The 11,884-nt window shown below is 40.8% G+C and overlaps 1 protein-coding gene across 1 annotated transcript in view; it reads left to right on the top strand.

The window, feature by feature from the left end:
• The first annotated feature begins 333 nt into the window (after positions 1–333).
• MAP3K4 (mitogen-activated protein kinase kinase kinase 4) overlaps positions 334–11,884 on the top strand; it is a 64,166-nt gene continuing 52,615 nt past the window's right edge. Inside the window, exon 1 of the mRNA XM_062490230.1 lies at positions 334–400. Within this exon, the coding sequence (XP_062346214.1) occupies positions 369–400 (32 nt within the window). The 5' untranslated portion in view covers positions 334–368. The remainder of the gene's footprint in view (positions 401–11,884) is intronic.

Below are 11,884 nucleotides of genomic sequence, written 5' to 3'. Positions count from 1 at the left end.
AGCCGGAGGGAAGCAGCGCTGTCCCACAGCCTGTCCCGACCCCGCGGCCGGGAGGGGGAAACCCGCACCAGCAGCCGCCCTCCGCCCGGCCGCCGTGGAGCGAGCGCCTCTGGCGCGGCCGGTCCCTCCTGGCGCGCCGTAGCGATGCTGCCGGCGCCGCTGCCCTCGGAGGCTGTTCCCAAGATGGCGGCCGCGCGGGCGGCTCTCCGAGGCCGCGCTCCTGCAGCCGGGTAGGGACCCGCTGCCCTCCTCCTGCTGCTCCTGCTCCTCGCTGCAGCCCCGCGCCGCGTACTGGGGCCCGCCGCCATGCCGGTCCCGGTGCATGCATGAGAGACGCCGCCGCGCTGGTCTGTGCCGCCGCCGCCGCCATGGAGGAGCCGCCGCCGTCGCCGCCGGGGAGGTCAGTACCCAGCGCTGCCTCACGGGAAGCTCCGTGCAGGGAGCGATGCCGGGCGGGGGCTGCGAGCGCCGGGGCCGGGGGTGCACGCTCTGCCGCCCGCGCCCGGCCCCTCCGCGCTGCAGAACCTGCGGCTGCTGCTGCTTCAGCGCTTCTGCAGAGCGCCCACGGAGCGAGAAGGTGGTTCGATAAGGAATCTCTAGTGGCTGCGGTGGCTAAGGCAGTGTTTTGTGGGCGCTTTGCACTTAGAAGCAAATCGTTTCCTTTGCCCCCAGCCTCGCAGCAGTGCGGGCGGGTGTGTCGGGGCACTGCCCGCCCGGCTGTCGGGGTCGGGCCGGAGGTGCGGAAGCTGCAGAGCGGAGAGGGAGCAGCAGCTGGAGCCCGCGGGAGGCTGACGGAGCGTGACCTGTGCTCCTTGACTTGTGAACTGCAGCGATAAAAGCGCTGCCCTCTTGAAAGGGTGTCTCGTGTTTATGGCAGCCGTGATTAAAATCGGGTTCTCTGGCGTGCCGGTGAAACAGCAAGGGTCATGGAATATCGCTGCTGGCAGCATTGCAATCGATAGTTGTAAGAGGATAGAGTTAAAAAAAGAAAAAGCGTTCACAAAGAAGTGTTGTGATGCCTCAAAGCTTTGTGCAACTGTTGTCACCTCCTGAATGTTCTGACCTGCAGATTGCCTTTTTGCAAGCCTCCATCTGTGCCCTGCTGAGAGATGGGGATGCAAATTACTTTATGGTTTAGTGTTTCCAGCTGGCTGCAGAAGTATTGCATAAGTCCAAGTTATTAATTCCGTGGCAGTTATTTCTCATTTTTGAATAACATCCTATTGAGGCACTTTACTTCTCACTAGCAGGCATTCGGGAAACTTTTTTAAAACACTTGTGTGATCAATTGCTACTATAAGGCAGTAGTAAGGTGCACTGTGTTCCAGGTGTACTGTGCACAAAATCTTCTGTCGTATTGCTGAGATTGTTCTTGAATATTGCAAGCTGCTGTTTTTTACTGATGGAATAAAAAGGAAGTGGTGATGTGCTCCTGTGTGAGTCAAGACTATGGGGTTGAACAATGCCTTCGAGTTTTCATTAATGTGCATCAGTGATTTGTTTTTCTGTCATGAGAATGCCAATATCAGAAGAGATATAAAATCAGTAAGATTTAACAGAAATATTATGAAATACAAGTGCTGTAGGGCAACTGAATTTGTAAGCTTCTAAGTTCCTTTTCAAAGGACTCTTCAAAGACTTAATACTGCAGGTTAAGGAGAAAATGATTTAAAATGAAGTTTGTAAAACAGCATGACCCTAGACCTGGGCTGTCTTTATGTAGAAGAGTAATGGAAAAACACCCAGGCATTTCCTGTGCAGGGCCATTTCTGACCTCTGCTGGATTCTGCTTATTACAGGACAGTTTATATGAGTCGGATATGGGTGTGGGTGATGTGATGACAACTTTACCCAGCAAATGAAAATTGAATTAGCTATTTCGAAGTGAGCTGGTGGGTGGGAAGGGGATGTCTCAAAACAATTAGGTAGCCTTAATTTGTGTAGGGTAATGCATGTACTCCATCCACTGTGATTCACTTGTGTGTGTACTTTGTGTGTCAACTTCATACCTGCTTTTTTGGCTTTATGCAGCACTTGCTTTTACTTAAATGTAATACAAGTAAAGTATCTGAAGCTTTTTCCAACATGATTACTTTTGATTTCAGTGTTGGAGTTCATCATTAGGTGTTTATTCTTGGGCCTGTGAGGTCAGAATCTTGTTGAAATTGGTTTATTTTGCACAGGCTTGGGTGTTTGAAATCCATGTGATGGCAGATCGCTTTTGGTCCTGTCTGTATAGTATGAATGTGTTCTTATGATAAAGAGTTCTGGCTGGTGTTGAAGTGCATTGCTATAAAGCATTCTCTTTAAGTTAAATTTATTTCTGGTGGAGAAGTATTCAGTCATTCTGAATTAGCAATACACCTGTATTTGTTTAATAAACGGAGCTTATTGATTTGTTGTTTTGAGACTGCCTTGTATGAGAAATCTGCTTTGCTTTGTGTGAGGGGTCTGTCTTTTCTTAGAATATAAATGCAATGGCACATTTTATAAACTGAAGGCAAACATAAAATATATTTATGGCTTTTTTTGAATTATACAGTCCTTAGTCAAAAGTATTGGATTGTGAATCCCTCTCCAAAAGCACACCGTTTTTCCAAGGTCTTCCTTTCTTTCTGGAAACACTTTGGTGGGGGTAGAAAGGGAGGGCAGCTCTAAACTGAAAAATGCTCAGGGAACGTATGAGCAGATGTTGATTTTGCGATAGAATTACACTTTAACCCTGGATAGCATGCAGTGGTTATGGATAAGTGAAAAGATAATACTGGAAAGTTTTGTGAAGAATTCACATTTAAGTATTAGTCCTTAAAACAAGTGGAAAATTTTCAAGATAAGGTGTTCTCACTTAGACAATGCAGATTGCTAATTAAAACAGATGTGCTTGGTGCTTCTTGATTATTACCCATAGGCTTTGAATTTCCAAAGCCCAATTTTAGGCTTTTCCAAGAATTTCTGGTACAAAATTCACTGCAGAGAAAAAGGAGGCCTTAAGCGTGTCCTTTGTTGGGACTTTGTCTTTTGTTTAGAGGCACTGCAAAGGCATGAAGAGCTGTGGGGCTGCCCTGACTTGGGCCTTGATTGCTTGTAGCCCTCTTTTCTCCTGTCAAACATCCAGTGCAAGGGGTGAAGGGAAGGACTAAAGCTGTGAATGAAGTGGGACAGAATTGTGAATTATGTGCAGGCTTTCTCCTTGCTGGGGAACATTTCAGTCGTCTGTCTATCAGATTTGCTGTCTCGAGGATGACAATGAATTGAGCTGGCAGTCTGCAGCATCTGTGGGTTGTGGGAAGCCTGAGGTTATGTCATGAATTGTACTCAACATGTTTTTCTGCTTGCCAAACTATCTGTATGTCTGCTAGTATATAAGCAGTGAAAGAGTTTATTTTGTTAACTTAAGATCATAGCTTCAGTGGGAAAAATGATTTAAGTATATAGAGCTTTGCCACAGTTCTTTTCCCCCCCCCATGCATTTAAATGAGGTAAAATGTAATCTCTATTCTACATGTATGCATTTTCTTGTTTACATGTGCAAGATTGGAATGAACGACTGATTGCTCCACCTACGCACGAACACACATGCAGTGCTAGTTGAGGTGTCTTTGGCATTTGTAGCAGTAAGGACTAGTCTGTGTTGTGTGGCTGCTTGGGTTGCTTTTATGTCTGTTAATTAGTGCTGTCTGTGTCAAAGTTGGTTTTACTATTATGTAAGCTAGTGATATTGATCTTTGTGGAATGCAAACTGTGCTGTGATAAACACAAATCTACTGAATTTAAAGGAAAGTGTAAGGGGATATGAAGTAACTCTTACTTCAGGGAGCTAATTGGGATTTTTAGAGGCTTATAAAGATTTGGCTTCCATGACAACCAAATTTCTGAAATTATATACAAACCACTCTTCTAAACTGCATCTAAAATAGATTTAGAAGACAATTTTTCATAGTATCAACTCCTAGTCAGTAGTGTGTTGACCTCTGTCAGCACAAGCATCTCAGCTCATTTCTTCAGTTGAGTGGTTGGATTTGTTGCTGTCTACAATACTTATGTTTGCAGAACTGTTACTTTCTTTCAGTTTTATTCTTCTCTCAGATGTTAACTCCACTGATTCTACATTTAGTTTGTAATTTAATAGCTAAATAATTTTTGAATTTTAAACAATAACTTAGAAGCTTATTTATTTAAAGAGTTAAAAGGGGTCCCATGCTCACTCTTGGCTTACTGCAAATGTAAAGCAAAATGAGAATGTTTGCCTTTGACATCTGAATTTGAGTATTACTGAATTGTCAAATGTTCACTTGAGTCCAGTCCAAGAGCCCTATGTGTAAATTTGTCATGAAACCAAATCAGGTTTATTTTGGAGCCAGACAAGATGGGATGTAACTGTTGTGCTAATAATGAATGTCTCTTGCAATCTTAGGGTAGAAGGAGGAAATTGGTTGTGTTCCTTCTGTGTCGTGTTGATATTCAGTGATACTGAGTGTCATGTGTTGCTTTCTAATGTGGTGTAAATTACAGTTTATTCTGCCCTTGGCTTACTTGTGCTTCTGGTTTATTTGCAGTTGCTTTTCCTGAGAGCAGTATTTCTAAAGTTTTTTACCATCTTGGCTGTAGAACATCCATTCAATAAGTTATATAAGGCCACAGTTACTCATGTCTCTATTACTTCTTGGCCTCACTGTAGAGCTCTCCATGGATGCGACCACTGAGCTTTTGGGATGGTCCAAATAGTGCAGAGTACTGAAGTCCCATTGCATTGCACAGATTTTCCAAACATCACAGACATGAAGTCCAGCGTGCCATGCTCAGACACCAGCTTCCATTGAAAACCTATTTAACTTTCAGTGCTCCACCTTCAGGGTTCTGGTAGACTTTATTTAAAGGATGTGCTGAAACTTTGGGATCATAACCGGCTGTTAGCTTTTTCTTATCTAGGGATGGAACTTTCTGCCAGAGGAATAGAGTGTGGGGGAAGAATGGCTGTTACAGTTATTTTTATGTTTTATCACAGGTCTGTGCATTTCCCAGTTTATCACTTTTATACATTGTACATTTATAGTTGAACCTAGCAGCCGAACACACTTTTCCCAGTTTTCCAGAAAATCCATGCAGATGTGTTAATACAGATTTTTCATAAATAGTTCTTACTTGAGTATGCTTTACAGTATTTGTGTGGCTTGAGATCTTGGTATCTCATCTGTGCAGGTGCCAAGAGCTTAATTGCAGCACTTACCCTTTGAATTGATACTGTGCTATGTAGTGGTCAAACATCATTAGTGAGGAAATGATATTTCAGAGATTCTTATTTAAAAAAAAAATCAGTTCAAATTCCCAAATATGATCTAGGGTATAGTTGAGGATGAAGAAGTAGCACTAATGGAGAAGTATGGGGTCTGTATTGGAAGAAGTATGGAATCAATGAATATTTTAGTATCAGTTGTTAAGTGGAGAGAGCTGGATACTAACTGGGCTGGGTGAAGCTGTCTTAGCTCCTGTTTCTACAGTTCTAACCTTTGATCCATTTGCAGCCTCACTTGGCAAGCTTAGAAATGGATGTGGAAACCTAGCAAACCCATAAACACTTTTACACTTTACTGCACACTATGGAGCTAGAATTAAATAGTTTTTTTTTCTTTTGAAATAAAATATGGCATAGTTTTAATCAAATAATTATTTGAGGGAAAACTCTGAGATTAATCTACTGTAAATGCTGTTACATCGTGGTTTAAATTTGTATGAAAACTGACAATAATCCAAGATGGAAAAAATAGTTAAGTCTTCTCTGTTTTCAAATTTTCTAGTAAAAAAGAACAGAAAGTTCTGAGTATTTTTTTTTCTGAGATGAGAACATGAAAAGCTGCCAAAACTTTTATAAGAGCTCTATTTTATTTATTTTTTATACTTATTCCTAGTTGGTATAACTTGTGGAAGGAAGAATTGCTTCCTTAGATTGTTTGAATATGTCTCAGTAGTGCTTATAACTATTTGCTATAAAAAGTTATGACTACTACTTTGCATTCGGCTTAATTTATTCTTGAATCAATGTTTGCCAATTTCTTCTTCTTGAAATTTACCATGTTCTAATCAGCCAAAAGGTGCTTCAATACCTCACCACTCTTCCAATAGCTTTTGTTAGATTTTTCTGTGTCTTTGTCTTTCTGTTGTAAATATAGTAAGCACATATAGAAGCTTCTGCCCAGGAATATAGGAGAATTTTGGGAAAAGTGCCAGAGTAGTAATAATTTGCAGAATGGACTCTGGTAGCTGCCAGATCTTGAGAAGGAGAAAATTCTGTTAAATTTTTCTGTTAAACAGAAATGTGCTTGTAAGTACATTAGTGCTGTAAGGAAATTTATGATGCCTAGTCAGATATGTGCTTGAGGTCTGCTGTATAAATGGTGTGTTCTCACCTGCTGGGTCCTTCTGTTCTAATCAAACAGCTTAATTGAGAGTTTCCAAGGAGGAAAAGTTGCTGGGAACCAATTACAGTATAACTGTTTAGCTCAAAGTTGTACATTAGTCTTTTCCCCAGTAATGACTTCCATTTTTTCCTTGGTGATTTCTGCAGAAATAGTGGTGGTTTTGTCACAGTGAAGTCTTGCTCCACTCCACTGTTTGTGTTGCAGTAGAAGTACTTGCTTTATATTGCTCCCTCAGCTGATGTGGAATTTACTGTACTTTGTTCTTAACTGTTGTCAGGGTTGTAGTTTGCAGTGGGTGGCACACGTTTCATAGCAGCCTTGAATGTCTGCATTTGTGCAGCCCTGCTACAGGCTGGTTTTCAAAGATAAACAAGGTGTAAATAGTGAAAAAAGTGGGGCTTTTCAAGGGTTACTGTTACATCCTGACAATTCACGAATGAAGTTTTAGTGTTTCTGTCTTTTTTCTGTGTTCACAATCCCTTGTTCATAGGTTAATGTATAAAAAAACCTACTGGAGTTATGTAATCCATCACTTCTTGGTTGTGATACCAGTATTACCTTAAGCATTTTCCTGCCCAAGTATTTTGCTTTTATTGTTGCTGCAAGTAAAAATCTGCATTAATTTTGCGACTGACTCAGCTAAAAATTACTGTTCTCATCTCCTAACATCTCTTGCCCTCCCTCAGCTACGAATGTCTGCCACATGAAATGTGCTAGCGTGACATTAAGTACATTTGGCTGCCTAATCAAAATTAAAGTGGCTGAAGTAGTAAAAACACTGCTAACAAAGCCATTCCAGCTAAGCTGGATTGTTTTGGCAGCACCAGTGAAAAACCAGGGCTGGTACTTTAAGTTATACCTGTGCATCTTGGGTGCTGGCGACTTCTGGCAAAGTGTCTAGAAAGCAGAAGGGCCAGACAGTCATGTAAAATTGCTTCATGTGCAGTCAGAAGAGAGTGACTAAGGGCACGATTTCCCTTAACACTCAGCAGGCTGCATTCTTTGCCCTGGTGTCTCTGCATTCTGCCCCGGTCTCTCTACAAGAGAATGCCGGGGTCGGGAAGGATGTAGTGGAGGAGCTTGGCTGTCACATGGCTGTGGGTATTCGCTTGTGGGTATTGACCTGACCGGCAGATGGTGCACCAAAAGAGCAATGGTTTTTTTTCCCTGTAAGGTCGGTGATTGAGGTCACATGATTGTTGCCTTCTGTGCAGAAGAGACGGCAAAAAGGGCAGGGATGTGCAACCTGGGAAGCAAAAGGTGCACTGGAACAGGTTCTCTTTCTTACTGTGTCATCTTACTGTGACTGTAGTGTTGGTAATTTCTGAGGGTCCTCACTGTAAAAAGTTGTGTGAATAGCTTTGCATTTCATAGTTAATTTTTTTAATATTGCTTCCTTTTTTTTCTGCTCTTGCAAGTGTATCTGCTGTAAGCTGTTTTAATGCAAACTTAGATTCTGTAAGATTTGCATATGTAGACATACCAGATGAAAGATACAAGTGCTTTTTTGCATGTTGTGTCAGGAGTAAAATTACTATCTGCTATAAGTAAATTCTTTGCTCTCCTTTTCTCCTGTCCAGCTATCAGCTTTTTCTTTCCAATATGCTGGTTGTTCATTCCTAGGCTGCAGAGATAAATGATCACATATCCTGCCTTCTTCTGATTCCTCTGGGAGAAAAAAAAATGTAGCTATGTACTGCTGAATTTGAATATTTCTTAAAACTGAAATTGTTATGCTGGCACTGTATCTTCTTTAAAATATAATTTGAAACTTCCTACCTGTAAGTGCTGTGCCAGACATAAACAGGGTGCACATAGAAAAAAAAAATACAGCTTTATTTGTACATACTGTGTGCAAATTCCTGCTATGCTGTAATAAAAAATATAATTAAAAAAACCCAACAAGATGTTTTCCTTGCCCTCTACTGAAGACTTCCTTTTGCTGCATTTAGGGCAGTTTATAGTAAGTGCAGTAGCATCAAACACTTCATTTTTGTCTTCACACGTGTAGCAGATCTTTGAAAATACCTTATCCAAAGCTGGATTTTTAGTTGCTTATGCTTTCGATTCAGCAGCCTTTCAGAACCATGTCCATTTATTTAAGCTTACAGCTTCCCTCAGAACGTAATTTTAAGAAAATGGTTAAAATTTAGGGGAGCATGATGCTTCCCTAATACTGCAACGTAACACTGGTGTTTACACCAGGTAGCTGTCTGTACTGTAGCAGTACTTCAGGTTTTTCCATCTTGTTCTCCTGATTAGGTTGTCTAATACTCAGTCCAGTACCAACTGAATACTTTATTGTTTTTCTACTTGACAAGGTGCAAAGGTGGATACCTAAACATTCTGTTTGCTTTTTGCATTACCAGCAGCTGTTGAGTGATGACAATTCTTGTCAGAATATTATTTGAAATAGACTGGTTGCAGCTACCTTTAGGGAGAGCTTCCTTAACTTTAACAAGATGTGTTTGGCAGTGTGTAGCCTGTTTTTTTGCTACTTTTGCTGACTGGGAATGTGCATTGCGAAGAATAGACAAATTATCTTTGTCTTCCTGTGTTAATTATCAAGCTGAATGTGAGTTAAGGAGTATATATTTGAAAAATAGACACTTTGCTTTTAAAACAAAGCCACTGAATGTCAAGAGCTTGGTAATTTGTTGCTGGACCCCGTACAGATATTGCTGTTCTCTGTATGAAAATGGTGGGCTGCTGTAAGAGGTGTTGAGAAAGAGCCTCACTGATTCCTGCCTGGTGTGATGTCTTTGAAACTGCAGGAAGCTGTTTACAGCAGCAGTGTCTGGAGTGCGCAGCTTCCAAACCCTTGTGGTGGGTGATGATCCTGGCTCCTGTGTGGTAACTGCCTATCTCAAATTTCTTGCCATGTGCTTGTAGTCCAGTCCATCGACCTCTACTGCTCTGATCCCCAACGATCGTCTAAACTGCATGTGGGATGATAAGGAATGGCTGAACCTGAGTTAATTGTGTAGGTGCCTAATATATTAGTACACTGGCTTATAAGGAGGTTAGCTGATAGAAGGGGGAGAGTAAAAAGATGTTTCCCCCATATAGCTGTTACAGTTTTTAGGATGCTGTCCCATTAATGGCTATTACAAACTTTGCAAGTTTGCATAATGCTCCAGGAAAGTGCAGAAATACTGGTTAAAAATGGTATTCCTCAGTGTGACTTTAGCCTAATTAATTGTAATGTTCCCATGTGATCTTCAGTGATCTTTTAATCTGTTAGTTTATTTTTAGTGATTAATGAATGTATATTTCCAAAGGTTGTGGCCTTTATCAATAGTGGTGGTTACCAGACTTTTTACTCCCTGTCTTGCTGCTTCAAATTTCATACCTTAATTTATGTCCCCCTTCCTATTTTTATTTCCAGGCCTTTGAAAATCTAGAAGAATTATCTTGTTTTTCATCACTGAGCTGGAATTGTAGATGCATTGCCCTCACTTTTGCTTAGTTAAAAAAAATAAATAAAAATCCCTTTGTCATGTAGAAGTGCAAATTAAAGAAACTATGTATTCTGTCTTTTCAGATTCTGGTTTAAATGCACCCTGGTGTAACATACAGTAGTTACTTTCTGAAAACATTCTTGGTTTGTTGGGTTTTGTTGGGTGCATTTCAGAGCTGTCAAGGTGTTTGCTTTGATTGTTGTTTTTACCATACTGCTGTTAAAACTCTCCCAATATTTGTGATTTATGCATCCTGGCTACCGTCTTTCTTCTATTCCAAGAGTTAATTTTTAAGAAGCATTTTTCTCATTAAAATTGAGGCTGGGACCTGTAAGTAGAATATGAAAATGATGCACTTCTAGCTTACCTTGTAGGGATTTGGTTTAGGCTGCTATTGGCAAGTAATAACTGCATTTGTCACATTTCTAGCTTTCACTTTTTGTGTGTAAGCCTAATTAAGATTTGGATGGTTCTCACTGGCTGTGGGGGAGAAAACCTGCATATCTTGGTAGCTATGAAGAAATTAGCCTTGATTAATGTTTCTCAACCCTGGTTGCAACAGTATTTGGGAACCAACAATTCTAATAACCAACACTATAATCTGATTCAGGCTTGCCAGCACTGCCTTTTATAGATTGGCAGATTTAATTAGTCTATGGTTAATTAATGACAGTAAATAAGACACAAACATTGCAAATGCTGTGTTCAGTAATCTGTAAAAATCAATAACTGATTTTAATACTAGTGTTGCTGCTGAAGATCATATATCTGGTGTTGTCTGGATTAGAAAAAATGATCCTAGCATGTCCAAGGTGATGTAGCTGCTCTAGTTCAGACCTTGTATATTTAGTGCATTGTTGTAGCATAAAGCTTGCACTGGTGAAACAGAATCAGTGTGTTAATTGGCACTGATTTGAGTTCTGAGTTGAGGTATAGTCTTTGCACACAAGCCCTAAACTGAGCATGCTGGATTTTTAAAACTTGCTTTGCAACTTGTGCCTTTCTCTCTCTAAGCAGACCAGCCAGCTTTGGTTAGATCATCTCACCAGCTCCTAACAAGATTGGGTCTGTTGTTATGAACGAGACCGCAATTTCTTGTTTTGTGATATGATTTCAAGTGCCGCATGTTTTGTGTTGTCTGCTGCGCTTCTTATCAAAGAACATCTTACTAAATTACCCAGCAAAAATGGTTGAATGTTAAGTAAGTCATACGGGATGCTGCTGTGTAGGTATTTATGTAATTCATGTGTGAGGTTGGAGGGTAGTTTGGATACTTCTGGAGCTCATGCCTTCTCATCGGACATAGCAAGAAACAAACAAGGTAGAATTATAGAATCACTTAGTTTGAAAAAGACCTCTAAGATTGAGTCTGACTGTAAAATAACACATGCAAGTCCACCAATAATCCATGTCCTATAAGGGCCACATATACAGATCTTTCAAATGCCTCCAGTGAAAGTGACCAAAATAACCTTAAGCTCTTTAAAGATCACTTAATTCGGTTTGGTGGGGAGGTTTGATCATTAGGTTCTTTGAAGAGGTTGCTTTCTTTAAAACAGAAGGAAAACAGTGTTTTCACTGGTCTTTCTTAATGAGGTAACTTGTCCTAGTTTAAAATTGCCTTGGAGACCTAACGTGAGTGTTTGCAGGATGTGTTCTGCCAGCCTCCACAAAAAGCATCAGCACCCCACCCTGTGCCTTGCCAGGCCAGTGAGATCACTGAAAACAATAAGTGGTTCCATAAACACTGGAACTAATGACTTCTGTTTTATGTGGTTTGGTCTCTTGTGGTTGATTTGTCTTTGACAAGATCAGAGGGTTGTTCTCTACCTGGAGTGTTTTTTGCAGTAGGGCTGTTTGCAAGTGTTCTCAGAAATAAAGCTCTGCTGGTGTCCAAAAAGATGTAAACTTGAGTTCCATTTTCCCAGCTCAGCGCTTACAAGATCTGTTTCTCTTACTCATCCACCTGTTTTCACAAAATCTGTAGGAACAATTGTAAGACTTCTT

The sequence above is a fragment of the Cinclus cinclus genome, chromosome 3, assembly GCF_963662255.1.
Source record: "Cinclus cinclus chromosome 3, bCinCin1.1, whole genome shotgun sequence".
NCBI lineage: Eukaryota > Metazoa > Chordata > Aves > Passeriformes > Cinclidae > Cinclus > Cinclus cinclus.
Note: the sequence above shows the minus strand (reverse complement) of the source record. Positions and strands in the feature narration are given on the sequence as shown.